Raw genomic sequence first — 15171 nt, 5'->3', positions numbered from 1 at the left:
ATCAGGAGATAGTGTGCAGTCTGCTAATCCGCCAAAGATGGAAACACGGGCAAGCCAGGCATGGTGGCGCACGCCTGTAATCCCAGCACTTGGGAAGCTGAGGCAGGAGGATCGCCGCGAGTTCGAGGCCAGCCTGAACTATACAGCAGGGACCCTGTCTCAAACTCCCTGTGTCCAAACATGGGCTGATCTCTAACGCACCTGCACCGAGAGAGCCGGCGTCGCCGCGCTGCAGTCGGAAGATGGGGAAACCAAGTCACTGGGGAGGTGCCTGGGTTGAAGTGTTGATCCAGCGCAGACATCCACAGGACCAGCAGGGGCCGCTGTGGAGGAGGGAACCTTCCTGGGGCAGCTGGGAACTGCTTCTCTGCCTTGGCTTGGAGCTCAGGAGGCTACCTGTGCCGGGCTCCGTCCGGAGATGGGTGGGGCGGAGACTTCCGCAGCTGCCCAGCGACCCTTGGCCTCTCCTTTCCGGCTCAGATGCCCGGCAGCACCCCGCTGGCTCTGCACCGCTGGGGCTGGGGTGCCGCGTCTCCCCGCCCTCCCTCAGGGCCGTTTCCCTCCCCTAAGGCACGGCCACTCCCGTCAAAGGAAGTGAGAGGGGCTGTTGTAAGAGGAACTTGGGCCTAGAGCCAGCCCAGGAGGAGCCGGAGCAGGGTCATGCCCCAGCCACCCCCAGGAGCCCTGTGAAGATTCCTCGGCCCGGGACAGTCGCCAGCCCCGCCATGGTAAGTCTCCCAGGTGGGCTCAGGAATCCAGAGAGCAGGGCACCGGGCAGGTGCCCCAAGGCCACCATCAGCAGGGATAAGGGGGGGCAGTGGGGACCCTCTGGGGGTCTCTCTGTGCAGCTGGGCAGTCCCTGCGTCCCCGACCAGGGACCGAGCTCACGTCTGAGGGTGCCAGGGTGACCACAGGGACCAGCAACAGAGCCAGTGGACTCGGAGGGCTCACCCACCCAGAATCCCCAGGGCCAGGACCTCGGCCCTCTCCAGGGGCGCAGGGGCCCCAGAGCCAGCTCAGGGAGCCTCATCTCCCCGTGCGGCCCGGGGCAAGTCGCTTCCCTCTGCTGGCCCCGACCTGCGGAGGGTGTCATATTGGGAAGTCAGTCTGACCTGGAAGCTGCCCTTGGGGGTTCTGCTTGGGCCGCTCGAGGGTCCCGGGGGTCCCTCATTCTGAGCCCAGAGAGTGGGAGGCGGCTGCGTCTCGCGGGTGGGGGCCGTGACACAGTGGCCTGTGGGTGACAGGCGCTCGTGCCCCGCTGGGAGCCGTGGCCCCTGTAGCCGCGGCGGAGGCACCTCTGCGTGTGGAGCTTGAGGTCTTCACGGTGACAGGGACGGGACACTGGTCCCATCGCCAGCGCCCTTCACACTTCACACTGACACGCGCAGCTGGTGGGGCTGCCCACAGCCTCCTGCCTTGCAGGACACTTCAGCTTTCATTTTCTGTCATCTGTCAAGGTGGACGGCGGCGTGTGGCTGGGACAGGGACCGCTGCAGGTCCTCAGTGGTTTCAGCAAACAGCTGAGCGGGGCGGAGGTGGGGAGGTGGGGCCGAGGTGGAAGTTGTGCTGGTCTCAAAGGGAAGACCTTTCCGAGAGCCAGGGACACACTGAGACCTTCTTGGGTGACTCCCAGACCCCAAACCAACAGGGGAGCTCGGGGCTTGGGTTGGGACCACTGCGGCCCAGACCACACCGGGAGGACCTCGGACAGCCCGGTGCGGATCCAAAGACACGGGGAGCGAGAAGAGAGAAACCCAAAGGGGTGCGTCACGGTGGTCTCCGTCGGCTTTGGCAGGTTGACTCCGGCCGTGGTCCTCGGGGGTGGCTTGGTGGCAGCTGCTGTTCGATGCTGGTCACCAGTGGTCCCAGGTCTCCGGCAGGAAATCTCGGAGCGGGCTGGGGTGGGTGGAAGGGTGGTCGGCCTCGACCTGGGGTCTTAGTCCATCATGGTCTTTGCCGTTGGCTCACTCACCGCTGGCTTCCAGGGATGGTGGCTGTGGAGGCAGTGGTACCGCTTCGTGGCGTGGCTCTGGTGTTCGAGTGCGGCTGCTGCTGTCCTTGTTAACGGTGGTCGTTGTTACCATCGCCGGTGGTCAGTTGTCAAGGGCTGCTGGAAGTGGGGTGCACGTCTGGGACCCGGGCACTCTGAGAGGAAGAAGCAGGAAGGTCAAAAGTTCAAACCCTGCCTCGACAACTTGGGGACTTTGCCCGACACGAGCTCCAAATTTTAAATTATTCTTCATGTTTTAAAAAAGGTTTTTAGTACACATTTGCAATCCATGAGGTTTACGTTTACTTGGGGAGTGGGTACATATCCTGCTTCTGTTTCACTCCCCTTCCCCTCTTCAGCCACTTTGCTCCTTCTTTGTCTAGGTTCCTGCACCCCATTGTTTTGTTTTTGTTTTTTGGTTTGTTTGTTTCTTTGTTTTTTGAGACAGGGTCTCACTACGTAGTTGAGACTGACCTGGAACTCACTACGGAGCCCAGGCTGGTCTCGGACTCACAGCGATCCTCCTGCCTCAGCCTCCTGAGTTCTGGGATAACAGGTGTGCGCCACCACACCAGGCTGTCCCCATTTTCATCATCATCATCATCATTTAGTTGGTGGTGGTGACTGTAGGGGGACCGATGATGCAGCTGGGCGGTTATGTCTGATGCCGGCACTGGAGTTCTTAGCAGTTCCTCTTTGGCTTTTCAGGATGTGAGGGGCAGAGGCAGCAGTTGCTTGCAACAGAGACAGGAGAGTAGCAGTAGTTTTTAAGATATCAGCACAGAGTAGAGAGAGCACGGTGGCCATGCGAATGGAGAGAAAATGCTGAAAGCTGAAAAGAATCAAGGAGGAAGAATCACAGCCAGTCAAGGTAGCGCACGCCTGTCATCCCAGCACTCTGGGAGGCTGAGGCAGGAGGGTCACAAATTGGAACCCAGCCTGAGCGATCTAGTGACTTAGTAAGAGCCTGTCTCAGAATAAGGTGGGGGGTGGCATCTGGCACAAAGGCCAGAGTTCAATCCCAGGTACTACAAAAGGAATTATGAAGCCGCAACTGACGAGAAAAAGGGAGCTACACTGGATGTGAGGCAAGGAGGTGCCTGCCTGGGGCGGATGCACCCCAAAGGCTCTTCGGGGTTAAAGCAGGTCCCCAGCACCAGCCAGCAGGAGGGGGCGTGGCCAGCCTCCCTGTCTGCAGCAGCCCGCACTGGCTCCAGAGACCAAGGTCCCCAGCTGTGGGCGGGAAACTGAGGCCCGGCGAGGGAGGGGAGACCCCCCTGCTCCAGGAGCTGTCGGGGTACAGGGTGTGGCCCCGAGTCTCGGGATGGGCAGGGTGGGCCGCAGCTCAGACCCCGCCTGCAAGCGAGCTGGATTGCAGCAGGCTGGTAGGGAAGGAAGTGGCTGTTCACTGTCCCCTCCAGTCTGCGGCTGTCACTCATCTCTGGGCCGGAACGGTGGCCTGGAACATTGGGGCCAATTGCAAAGCCGCCTCCTCAGTCTGGGAAAGCCTGGTGCTGGTTCATATGTCCTGACCCAGCCCCTCGGAATCCACAGGGCAGCCCCCGCGATGTTCCTGAGTTCAAAAGGAGGAAACTGAAGCAGGAGGGTTCCAAGTTCAAACCCAGCTAGGGCAACTTAGTGACACTCTGGCTCAAACTAAAAAGTTAAAAAAGAGAGCTGGTTGTGATGGCGCACGCCTGTCATCCCAGCAGTTGGGAGGCTGAGGCAGGAGCATTGCTAAGAGTTCAAGCCCAACCTGAGCTACATAGTGAGACCCCCATCTCAAACAAAACATAACAAAAATTTAAAAGGGCCAGGGATATAGCTCAGACCCTGTGTTCGGTCCCCAGTACCACACACACACACAGCGCCACCTTGACCACAGCCTCCTCCTTCAAAGTGACAGAGTGACTGGAGGTGAGTGCTGACCCCACATGCCCTGTGCCCATTAAGTGACCCTACCCATTCCCCCAGCTCCCTTTGGACATGGACTGTCTACTTCAAAGAAAGTAGAGTCCCCCTTGAGGAGGCTGAGGCAGGAGGGTCACAAGTTCCAGCCCAGCCTGGGCAACTTAGCCACTTCGGTGAGATCCTGTCTCGAAATTTAAAAAAAGAAAAAAGAAAAGGGCTGGGGAATGTAGCTCATGTGAAGGCGTTAGAGTCCGTCCTCGGTAACCAGACGAAGGAGAAAAGGAAGGGAGGGAGGGAAGGGAAGGGAGAGAAAGACAAAGAAAGAAAGGGACCCTGGTGCATCTCGCACGTCTTCCAGCCCGCGAGGCCGGCCTGCCAGGTGCCTGAAGTTCTGACCGATGCCCCACCCCGCCGAGGCCCCCTGAGCAGCTCGCTCCCTCCTACGTGTGGCCCCGAGTTCTCCCCGGCAGGGGCCAGCCCGTCCATTACACCTGGCCTCCGCCTGCCTCTGGGCCCAGCAGGGCCGAAAGTGCATTCACAGCTGCCCCCCACCTCGGGGTCCCCCGGAACTAGGGCACCTCTCTGCAGAGCCCAGCGAGAAGCCATCGCCCCTTCCCGCCGGCCACCTCCTCTCTCCGGTGTGTTTCACAAGGGCCCCAGCTGGGTGACTCAGCCTTGGCTTGCGGTCAGCCGTGCCCGCAGCCTCTCCCTTGTGTCTCCGCCCCCGAGGAAGGGACTCAGGAACAAACGGTTTCGACTCGGCCCCTGGAGGTGTGGGGGCCACGGAGAGAGACAGAGACTTCGTGGGCAGGAGGACGAAGGGGGCATCTTATCCCCGTGGTACTGCATTCGTTCCCCCTCCACTCGTGTAGAGTTCAGACCGGGCAGCTTCTACACCCCAGGGTCTCTGCAAGATCATCATGGAAGCCATGTGACAGGTGGGGAAACTGAGGCTTGGAGACGTCACCGAGATGGTCAGCTCTCCACATAAACCTTGAACCCAACCCACCGTGTGCCCAAATCCCTGTCTAACCCTCGCACACCCCGGCAAAGCCCTCCCTGCTGCCACGCGAAAGGCCTGTGTGACCTTTGTCATCAGCAGGATCGGGTGTCGGGGACGTGGGTCTTAGGTGGGGGGCAGATCGAGATTCAGAGGCCACCAAGCTGGGGCCGGGAGAGAGGAACCAAGGTCTGAGGGCCAGAGAGGCCATGCTGCCGGCCAGACACAGCTGCCTCAGGCCTGGACCTGCAAAGGGGAAGTGGCCGTTGATCTCAGCCCAGCCCCCGGGCCCTAGCAGCAGGAAGACCGGCCAGCCCTGCGGGGGGCGGGGAGCCACACAGGGACGGGGCCAGTGCTGTCCATCTGCGTCTGACCTGAAGCACCGAGCCCAGCCCCGTCCCCGTGGGACCTCCGGGGAGTCGCCCAATCTCTGCGCTGTTTTCTCTTTGACAAAATAGAGCGGGATCATAGTCATGGCCCTCAGCGAACGGAATGAGTCAGGCACAGTGGTGCACACCTGTCCCAGAATCCTGGGAGGCTGAGACGGGAGGACTGCAAGTTTGAGCCCCGGAATATAGTGTGGCCGTCTCAAAGTAAAGTAATAGTGATCGTGATAATAAGAGGAGGTGGCTCGGTGCAGAGGCCCTGGGTTCAAGCCCTAGTGCCAGAGAGGAGAGAGAGAATAAGAAGCTTAGGCCGGCCAGGAGTAGTAATGCACAGCTGCCATCCCAGCTACTTGGGAGGCTGAGACAGGAGGATGGAAAGTTCATGTGTGGACAACTTAGCAACCCCCTGTTTCAAAATTAAAGATGAACAGGCTGTGGGTGTAGTTCAGGGCTCCATGGGTTCAATCCCCGGTACCGGGTGGGGGTTTAGAAGCGGGGCTGGGGTGCAGCTCCGTAGAAGAGAATGCAGGAGACCTCGGATTCCACCCCGAGCTCTCAGCACAGCGGACAGCACAGAGCAGAGGCTGGCACAGAGCAAACACCAGCGGAGAGGGTGTTAACGCTTGCGGTATTGTTGTTCACCGTACTCCCATCCAAGGACCCACCCGAGCTCCTCCAAGAAGAAACTCATTTCCTGTCCCCCCAGCTGCTCACACAGTGGGTCCTGTCCAGCCCCAGGATGTGCCCCCCATAGCCAACAGCTCAGGGAACGAGCAGACCCCACTTCCCCAGGCCCATGGGCGATGCCACCCAGTCCCCTGGTCATCGTCTGTCCCCAGCGACAGGCCCTGGTCTCCCCATCTTGAAAACAGGAAATGCGCACACACCCACACACCCCACACACACCTTTCTTCCTCTTCTCAGCCAGACCGGCGGAGAGCCATCCTTCCTGTCCATCTGTCCCGCTCCCTCCCCGACGTGACTTCTCACCCTGAAGTCCAGCACCGTCCCTGGGGCCTGAGTCCATGTCAGAGGCGCCCTGCTGCCTCCCACCCCTCTGGCCTCGCTGCTACCCACTTCCCACAGTGCGCTGGGGCTCTTTGCAGGGCTGGGGACCCGACCCCGGGGCTCTGCATGCTAGGCAAGGACTTACCGCTGAGCTACGCCCCAGTACCCTGACTCCTGCAGTTCCAAAAGAACTCATGCCCTCTATCCCAGCTCTTCGGTAGGCTGAGGCAGGAGGACTGCAAGTCGGAGCCCAACTTGGGCAACTAAGTGAACTAAATGGGCAAAAAAATAAAAACAGAAAGGCTGGGGATATAGTTCACCCCCAGTACCTACACACACACACACACACACACACACACACACACATACACACACACACACACACACACACACACACACACACACACACACACGCTGAGTGTGCCTAATGTACGGCTATGAAATCCAAAGTGCTCCAAAATCGGACACCATTTGAGTGCTGCTGCAATACCACGAGTGGAAAACTCCACGTTCAACCCTCGTCACAGTAAAACTTCAGGTCCACCGAAAACAGTATATAAAGTAACTTACATGTCGAAAGTGTATATAAGCCGGGCGTGGTGGCGCACGCCTGTCATCCCAGCACTCGGGAGGCTGAGGCAGGAGGTTCGCTGTGAGTTCGAGACCAGCCTGGGCTACATAGTGAGTTTCAGGTCAGTCTCAACTACATAGTGAGACTATGACTCAAAAAAAAAAAAAAAAAAATGTATATAAAATATAAATAAATTTCTTTTGTTTGTATAGTACCAGGTATTGAGCCCAGGACTTTCACACTGAGCTAAATCCCAGGCCTTTTATTTATTTGAGTTTTTTTTTTTTTAACAGGGTCTCAATAAGTCACTAAATTGCTGAAACTTGCAGCTGTCCTGCCTCAGCCTACTAGACGGTTGGTTGGTTGGTCGGTTGGTTGGTTCATACTTAGCTGAAGTATAAATGAACTTCATATTGAGGTGGGGGTCCCACCCCTAAGAAATCTCATTAGCTACAAGCAACTATTTTAAAAAAAAAAAACTTTTGTTTTTAAATCCAAAATCTGAAACATTTCAGGTCCCGAGCATTTTGATTAGTGAACTCAACCGGTAGACTTTCTGTTCATCCATAAACAGTTTGGTTCTTGGTTCCAATGATTAGAAACACCTGCCTGGGGGAGCTAGGAGGCTGAGGCAGGACAGTCCATTGCATGCAAATGTGACACCTCCCTGAGCCCCCACCTGCTAAACGCCAGCCACCTCTAGGACCACCAAAATGTTCCAATTCCAATTGTGCACCCAGAGTCTTGGCTGAGAACTGCCCCACGCTCACAGCTGAGCGGTGGAGCCCAAAGGCCTTGGCTTGGCATTCAAGGCCCCAAGGGAGCAGAGTCTGGCTGACCTCGCATCTATTCATTCGCCCAGTCTTGCCTTTCTGCGTTCATTCATGCATTCACCCATTCGAAGGAGCCCTGACGCCTTGTTCAGTGGGGCACTGCCCAAAACCCCGCCCTCCTCCAGAGGGCACAGGCTTATGTGTATACAACAGCTGTGGTGCTGTGGTGAGGGACGCCAGAGAGCAATGTGGGGGTACAGAGAAAGCCCTGGTGTGGCCTGCAGTCAAGGAAGTCTTCCTGAAGGGGGAAGCACTTGAGCGACTCAAAGGCAGGAAGGGCCCAGCACAGGAGGGCTGCTCACGTCATGGCGACAGGGATGAAGAGTGAGGGGCGGAGCCAGAGAGAGAACCCTCCCGGGCCACGCCCTCCAGGGCCACCTCTCCTGAAGAGGCCCCGCCTCCTAGCCACACTTTTAGCCAGAGCACCCAAGGAGTCACCCTTCAAAGGCCGCACCTCTGTGTGTGTGAGGCTTTGAGGGGACACCTAGCTGTAAACCATAACAGACTCAGTTTTAGCACCCAGTAGGAGCTCCAGAATTCTTTGTGGAATTGCCTGGCACACACGCCTGTAACCCCAGCACTTGGGAGGCTGAGACAGGAGGATCTCCATGAGTTCAAGGCCAGCCTAGATTACATAGCAAGGCTCTGCCTCGAAAAGCAAGCGAACAAAAAACAAACAAAAAACACTCTACTCTCTGAGTCTGTCTCCCTGGCTAGTATGATGAACAATTGACAGCACCCCACCCCCAAAGACAGGCATGTCACAGTTACTTGGTGAATGCCACTGTTAAATGCCACGGGCTGGACAAGGGCACCGGCCCTGCCTCACCTTGTTCCCCAAATCAATTAATCCGAATATCTGGCTTGAGAGATGAGGCTGTTTCTCCCATTTTACAGATGGGGCAACTGAGGCTTATAGGTGTATTAAGTTACCTAGCCAGGATTAGAACCCAGATCTATCCCTGTGCCAAAGGCTGGGCCCACTGAATACCTATAAACATTCCTCAACAAGCCCCACCCCTGCTCGCTCTCTGCGTGTCCAGAATCTGAGTATGCCCATTCCTCCCCCTGCTCAAGAGCATTCGGTGCTCCCTAGATACCCCGGAGACGCTGGCTCTTCAGACAAGCCCTCCATGACTGGGCGCGGCCTCAGCCCCTCTGCCCCATTCACTCTCCTCTCGATCCTGCCTGTATCCTTTGTGACCCACACACCCATCTCCCTTTCCTGGAATCTGCTGCCAGATGTGGGTCCTGTTCAGAGTCGGCTTTGATGTCTAGCATCTTTTGCTCAGGGGTTTTCCCCTGAAGCTGGGTTCCTACTGGGAGGGTGGTTGGTAGTGGGGCCTGAAGTCAGGGCCTTTGCACCAAGCTGCACACCTAGATTTTTTTTTTTTTTGAGACAGGGTCTCTCTAAATCACTAAATTGCCAGGCTGGGCTGGAACTTGCAGTCCTCCTGCCTCAGCCTCCCAGAGTGCTAGGATGACAGCCATGTGCCACTCAACGTGGCGAAAGCTGAGTTCTTCCCTTCGTCTTTGTACCTTGTTTATTCGACAAGGCTGAGAAAGGACGCGCCCGGCCCCCGTCGCCCCTCCCGAGGCCCCTGGTCTGGGGAGGGGCTCCTCCCCCTAAAGGGTGCTGGCGCTGGGCCTGGCATGGCCGCATCCTGCGGGGAGAGAGCCTGGACTCCCGCTGTCCCCGGGATGACTCACAGCTGTCCCATTGTCCCCACGCCCAGGGCAGCAAGGAGCGCTTCCACTGGCAAAGCCACAATGTGAAGCAGAGCGGTGTGGATGACATGGTGCTGCTGTCCCAGATCACCGAGGACGCCATCGTGAGCAACCTCCGCAAGCGCTTCATGGACGACTACATCTTTGTATCCTGTGCCGAGAGTGGGGTGGGGATGGAGGAGCAGGAGGCTGACTGAGAGGGCGGAGGAGGACCCGCAGGTGGCAGTGAGGCACTCCTTTGGAGCAGGAGTCCTCAACCCTGGGCCACCCAGCAGGAGGGACTTAGCGCCTCTGTAGGATCAGCACCGCCCGTAGAGTCTCAGAGGAGCGGGAACCCTGCTTCGAACCGCGCGTGCGCGGGATCTGGATCTGAATCTGGAGCAGATCTGGGATCTGACACTTCACACACCGCGAACTGCGCATGCGCGGGGTCTACAGCGACCCGCCTCCTACCGTGAACAGCGCATGCGCGTGTGCTGGGTCTAGGGTGGACGCCGCTCTCGGACCAGCCCTGAACCAAACCCCTGGCCCAGCCCTTGGAAAACTGCCTTGCACGAATCTGATCCTGGGTTCCAGAAAGGCTGAGGAGCACCGGTGGGGAAGGTGTAGGACCGATGAAGTGACAACACAGTTATGGGTATCGTAGGTGGCCTCACTACCCCCCCCCACACACACACCTGTAGCCGCTCAGCCACCGAGCGTTCTGTTCCCTGGTTCGGGACACAGCCCCCCTTGTGTTTTTGTTTCATCGGCGTCCTTGTTACTGTTGCCGCCATTCTTCTTCCTCCTCTCCTCCTTCCCTTCCTCTTTTTCTTCTTCCTGCTCCTCCCCTTCCTCTCCCTCCTCCTCCTCTCCCTCCTCCTGGTACTAGGGATTGAACCCAAGACCTCCACACTGAGCTGCATCCGTGGCCCTCTTTTTTTTTAGGTTTTATTTTGAGATGAGGTCTTGTTAAGCCACTAAGCTTGCTCAGGCTGGGCTCGAACTCTCAGTCCTGCTGCCTTAGCCTCCCAGAGTGCTGAGATGACAGCTGGGCACCACAGCCCTGTGGTTTCCTGAGAGACTCGAGGTGCCTCTGAGTATTTCCATCGCCCTGTCCAAGCCATGGGCTCTGGGAGGCTGCATGGGAACAGGACGCGAACGGGGTTCCTCAAGGGACCCAGGAGTCCCTGCAATGGCCTTAACCTCCTCCTAGACCTACATCGGCTCGGTGCTCATCTCTGTAAATCCTTTCAAGCAGATGCCATACTTTACCGACCGTGAGATCGACCTCTACCAGGGCGCGGTGAGGCCGGGGCTGAGCCGGGAGGAGGGGGCACAAGTCCTAGACCCCCACTCCTAGCCCCGGGCTGAGCCCTGCCCTCCCCCAGGCGCAGTACGAGAATCCTCCACACATCTACGCCCTCACCGACAACATGTACCGGAACATGCTCATCGACTGTGAGAACCAGTGTGTCATCATCAGGTACAGGGCGGGGGCTGCGGACCTCCCGCCCATGGGGCCGGGGCGCTTCCTTCTCAGTGCCACCCCCAGCCCTGCCTTACTTTCCTTGCACCATTTGACTCCTGATACTCTTTATGCATTCGTTCTGTGATTGTTCGTCTGTTCGCCCTAAAGGCCAGCACCATGAGGACAGGGATTTCTAACTGTCTTGTCCACCGTGGAACAGTGGACGTGGAATGGGGCCTGACAGGCAGCAGATGCTCCCCTGATGGGTGTCCAGATGCTCAGAAAGGCTCTTCCTGCCACCCAGTGGGTGACACTGACCATTCCTTTCTCCATCTACCCCAGTGGGGAGAGCGGAGCCGGCAAGACAGTGGCGGCCAAGTACATCATGGGCTACATCTCCAAGGTGTCTGGCGGGGGAGAGAAGGTCCAGGTGAGGAGGCCAGAACAGAAGGGCCCCACCCCTTGCCCACCTGACCTAGACTGACCTCTTCCCGCCTGCTTCTGTCCCCAGCATGTCAAGGACATCATCTTGCAGTCCAACCCACTGCTGGAGGCCTTTGGCAATGCCAAGACTGTGCGCAACAACAACTCCAGCCGTTTTGTGAGTCACGCTGTAACCCCGGCTCTACACACACACACACACACACACACACACTCTGTATTGCCAGGACCAGAGCCCTCGGGAAATCCAGCAGGAAACACATACTTCTGGATGGGAAATTCACTTCCTGTCTATGGTCCGTTAGAAAAAAAGTTCCCCCATCGGAAAAACTGAAGCAGCCATGACACCTCTGTGTAACATTCTTAAGTACTCCCCTAGCGGCAATCATGCCACCTCTGTTCCCTTTCACATTTTGGGTCCAATTTACTCCCTCACTCAGTCTTTCTTTCAAAAAATAATTTTTGAGAGTTTGTGTATGCATGTGCGTGTGTGAGGTGCTATACTCCGTCCAGTGGAAGAAAGAACAGGAAAGAGATCTGTATTTATGACCCAGTTCTGGCACTATTTAGCTGTATAGTCCGGATGGAAAAAAATGATGTAATCTCCTGTGCTCTATTTTCTCATCCATAAAATGAAGTTGGTATCGGTATCCGTCTCATAGGTAGCAGTAATTTCACTTGATCTTAGCCAAAAGGCCAAGATGAGATAGATCTCAGTAATTTCAGTACAATGTCTGCACGTAGAAATGGCCTAACCACTTCCATTCATTTAAATAAGATTTTTATTTCCTAAATATTCTTGTATTATTTCAAATCTATTTTTCATACAATTGCATTTTAAGTCTTCGTCCTGTTTTATTGTATTTTTTCCAATACACATAAAAATTGAGAGTATCCCAGTAAACACCCACGTGCCCATCCTGAGACTTTTTTTTTTATTAAAATGTATTAGTACACTTTAGGTATACAATAGTTACACTCATCATTAGGACCTTGTACCTTTACAAGACTTACTTTGGTTATTTTTTCCCCATACCCCTACCCTCCCTTCACCCACTCCACCCTTCCCTACTTACAGTGTTTCCATTTTTTCCTTTTCTCATATTTTTTCTCTTTTCCCTTCTGTCCTTTTCCCTACCCCTCCCACTTCCCCTGCTCCTTTAGCCCTTCTCTTCCTATTTCAATGTTCAATTATACATTTCAATCCTTATTTACACTTTGAGTTTTTCACACCATTTTTCACACCAGTCTTAGACTCTTGTCAATATTTTACTATACAGATTTAGCACACCTAATCTGGAAGCCTGGAATTCTCCAAAATTCAAAAGGTTTTATATAACACCACGATGCCACAAGTAAAAAACCCCACCCTTGACCTCCTGTGAACAAAGTCAAAGCACAAGCACACTAAAAAAATAGTGCATAACATTAGCCTCAGATCTTATGCATAAATTGTATACAGGGCTGGGGATTTAGCTCAGTGGTTCCGCCGCCTGCCTCGCAAGCGCAAGGTCCCGAGTTCGATCCCTGGTAAATAAATAAATAAATAAAATCAATTGTATATAAAATAGAAGGCAATTCCATTTGAGGCTTGGGGACAGTTCCCAGGATGTCTCATGTGGATGCAACTCTTCTAAAATACGAAATATGAAACACTCCTGATCTCAAGCATTTTGGCAGGAGACTCAACCTTTCCTTGCTGTACACATCTCCATCCACTGATACTATTTTATTGATGTATCATAATTTCACATATTTGTACGGATCATTTTATTTTTTGATATACTGCAAAGTAACCAGATACTTTCCTCCCCGCAAAAAAAGTCAGCATGTGACTCATGACTGTCCAATATAAATCTGCAACTTTTAGTTCTTTGTTTCTTCTTTTTTTCCTGTGCACTTTTATTTCTTTGAAAGCATTTTTTTAAGAAAGAAGAAAGTACTAATTGCGCACTTATACACACACACACACACAAATACACTTCTCTGAAGCAGACCACTGAGTTTGGACAAATACATGCACCTGTGTATCCCAGACCGGTCAACACACAGAACATCATGATGAGTTCCTTCTTGTCCTTCCCAGTTAATCTTTACTTTCAACCCAGCCCAGAAGTAACCACTCTCTGGTTTATTTTTTGCCACATACTGTACTAGTTTTACCCATTCTAGAACTTTGTGTGAATGGAACCACATAGTATTCTCTTTCAAATTATTAATACACACAAAAACAAAGATAGCCCTCTAAACGCATATATACCTCATGTTATGCAATTTTAGCGTGCAGTAGAATAAGTAGTTATATGTTTTGGGTGTATACTTGTAGAGGATGATGACGTGATTTGTAGCATTATTGGATAGAGGTCGGTGAAAGCAGTGGAAAGGAGAATAAGGGGGCTTTTCTGCCCTCTACCCTCTGGCCAGGGCAGAACCCAGACAGTGATCAAAATGGGGCCCATGGGGCACTTGTCCAGGCTCAGGAAGAACATGGGGGAGACACCGAGGACCATTATGATCCATAGTATCCCACAGAGATGTGAAGGTCTCTGGGTTATGGTGGAGGGACCTGGGAAGTGATCAATAAAATGTGATGAATATGCCAGGCATGGTGGTACACATCTATAATCCCCGCACTGGGGAGGCTGAGGCAGGAGGATCTCCATGAGTTCGAGGCCAGCCTGGGCTACACAGTGAGACCTGTCTCAAAAAAAAACAAAGAGTAATGTACACAAAGCTGGATGCCTCGAGTGAGAACTTAAGAGAATCAGAAGGGATGGAAAGGGTAGGCACTGCGGGCCCAGGGTACAGCCTGAGCTGAGGCTCGAGGGAAGCAGCTGGTGACAGGCAGTCAGCCCCGGCTGAAGAGGGAACGGCCTCAAGGCCACATCAGGAGGAGCGGGAGAGACCCTGGCTCAGGAGACCCAGCCCTAAGCCTTGCACAGCTGCACCCCCAGGGCCCGGGAAGGGGGCGCTGACTCGATTCTCCGGGGCACAGGGCAAATACTTTGAGATCCAGTTCAGCCGTGGCGGGGAGCCAGACGGGGGCAAGATCTCCAATTTCTTGCTGGAAAAGTCCCGCGTGGTCATGCAGAACGAGAATGAGAGGAACTTTCACATCTACTACCAGGTGCAGAGGGGTTGGGGGGCAGGGAAGAGGCGGGGGGGGTCCCCCGGATCATCCCGGTGAGGGGAGGAGGTCGGAGTCTCAGGGCCAGTGGCAGCCAGGACCAGGGAGACACAGAGCCACATGAGGCCAGCCCCAGACTCATGGAGTCACCACCCTCCAGCTGCTGGAAGGGGCCTCTCAGGAGCAGCGCCAGAACCTGGGGCTCATGACGCCCGACTACTATTACTACCTCAACCAGTCGGACACCTACAAGGTGGACGGCACCAACGACCAGTGCGACTTCAGTGAAACCCTGGTGAGCACCGGCTGCCCCAGCGGCGTCCCCGCCACCCCCTGCTGTTCCCTCAGCCCAGGGAGGGCTGTCCTGTTATGCATCACGCAGAGGAGGCCCGGAGAGATGCGGGGACTTGGCGAGGTCACACAGCAAGCGGAGGGCTGAGGCAAGCCGGGCACGCAAATGTCTCCCCTCCCTGAGCCGGTGCCGCGGCCCCAGGACCCTGACCCCGGGGCAGGGTGGAGGCCAAGGCCGGTGGCACAGGCTCTGTCCCCGTGGTACCCGCAGAGCGCCATGCAAGTCATCGGGATCCCACCCAGCGTCCAGCAGCTGGTCCTGCAGCTCGTGGCCGGCATCTTGCATCTGGGTAACATCAGCTTCTGCGAAGAGGGCAACTACGCCCGGGTGGACAGCACCGACCGTGAGTGAGGGTGCCGGGCAGGGAGGCGGAG

General features: G+C 55.4%; 1 protein-coding gene across 1 annotated transcript in view; it reads left to right on the top strand.

Annotated features, from left to right (window-relative positions):
* The first annotated feature begins 391 nt into the window (after positions 1-391).
* The window catches only part of Myo1f (myosin IF), a 36489-nt gene continuing 21709 nt past the window's right edge, over positions 392-15171 (top strand). Inside the window, exons 1-9 of the mRNA XM_010605724.3 lie at positions 392-728; positions 9436-9573; positions 10623-10712; positions 10798-10892; positions 11220-11307; positions 11389-11478; positions 14314-14445; positions 14606-14740; positions 15008-15140. Coding sequence (XP_010604026.1) covers positions 726-728; positions 9436-9573; positions 10623-10712; positions 10798-10892; positions 11220-11307; positions 11389-11478; positions 14314-14445; positions 14606-14740; positions 15008-15140 — 904 coding nt within the window. The 5' untranslated portion in view covers positions 392-725. The remainder of the gene's footprint in view (positions 729-9435; positions 9574-10622; positions 10713-10797; positions 10893-11219; positions 11308-11388; positions 11479-14313; positions 14446-14605; positions 14741-15007; positions 15141-15171) is intronic.

Source organism: Fukomys damarensis, unplaced genomic scaffold (assembly GCF_012274545.1).
Source record: "Fukomys damarensis isolate Sample0158 unplaced genomic scaffold, DMR_v1.0_HiC HiC_scaffold_37, whole genome shotgun sequence".
NCBI lineage: Eukaryota > Metazoa > Chordata > Mammalia > Rodentia > Bathyergidae > Fukomys > Fukomys damarensis.
This window is presented reverse-complemented; position numbering and strand designations above follow the sequence as displayed.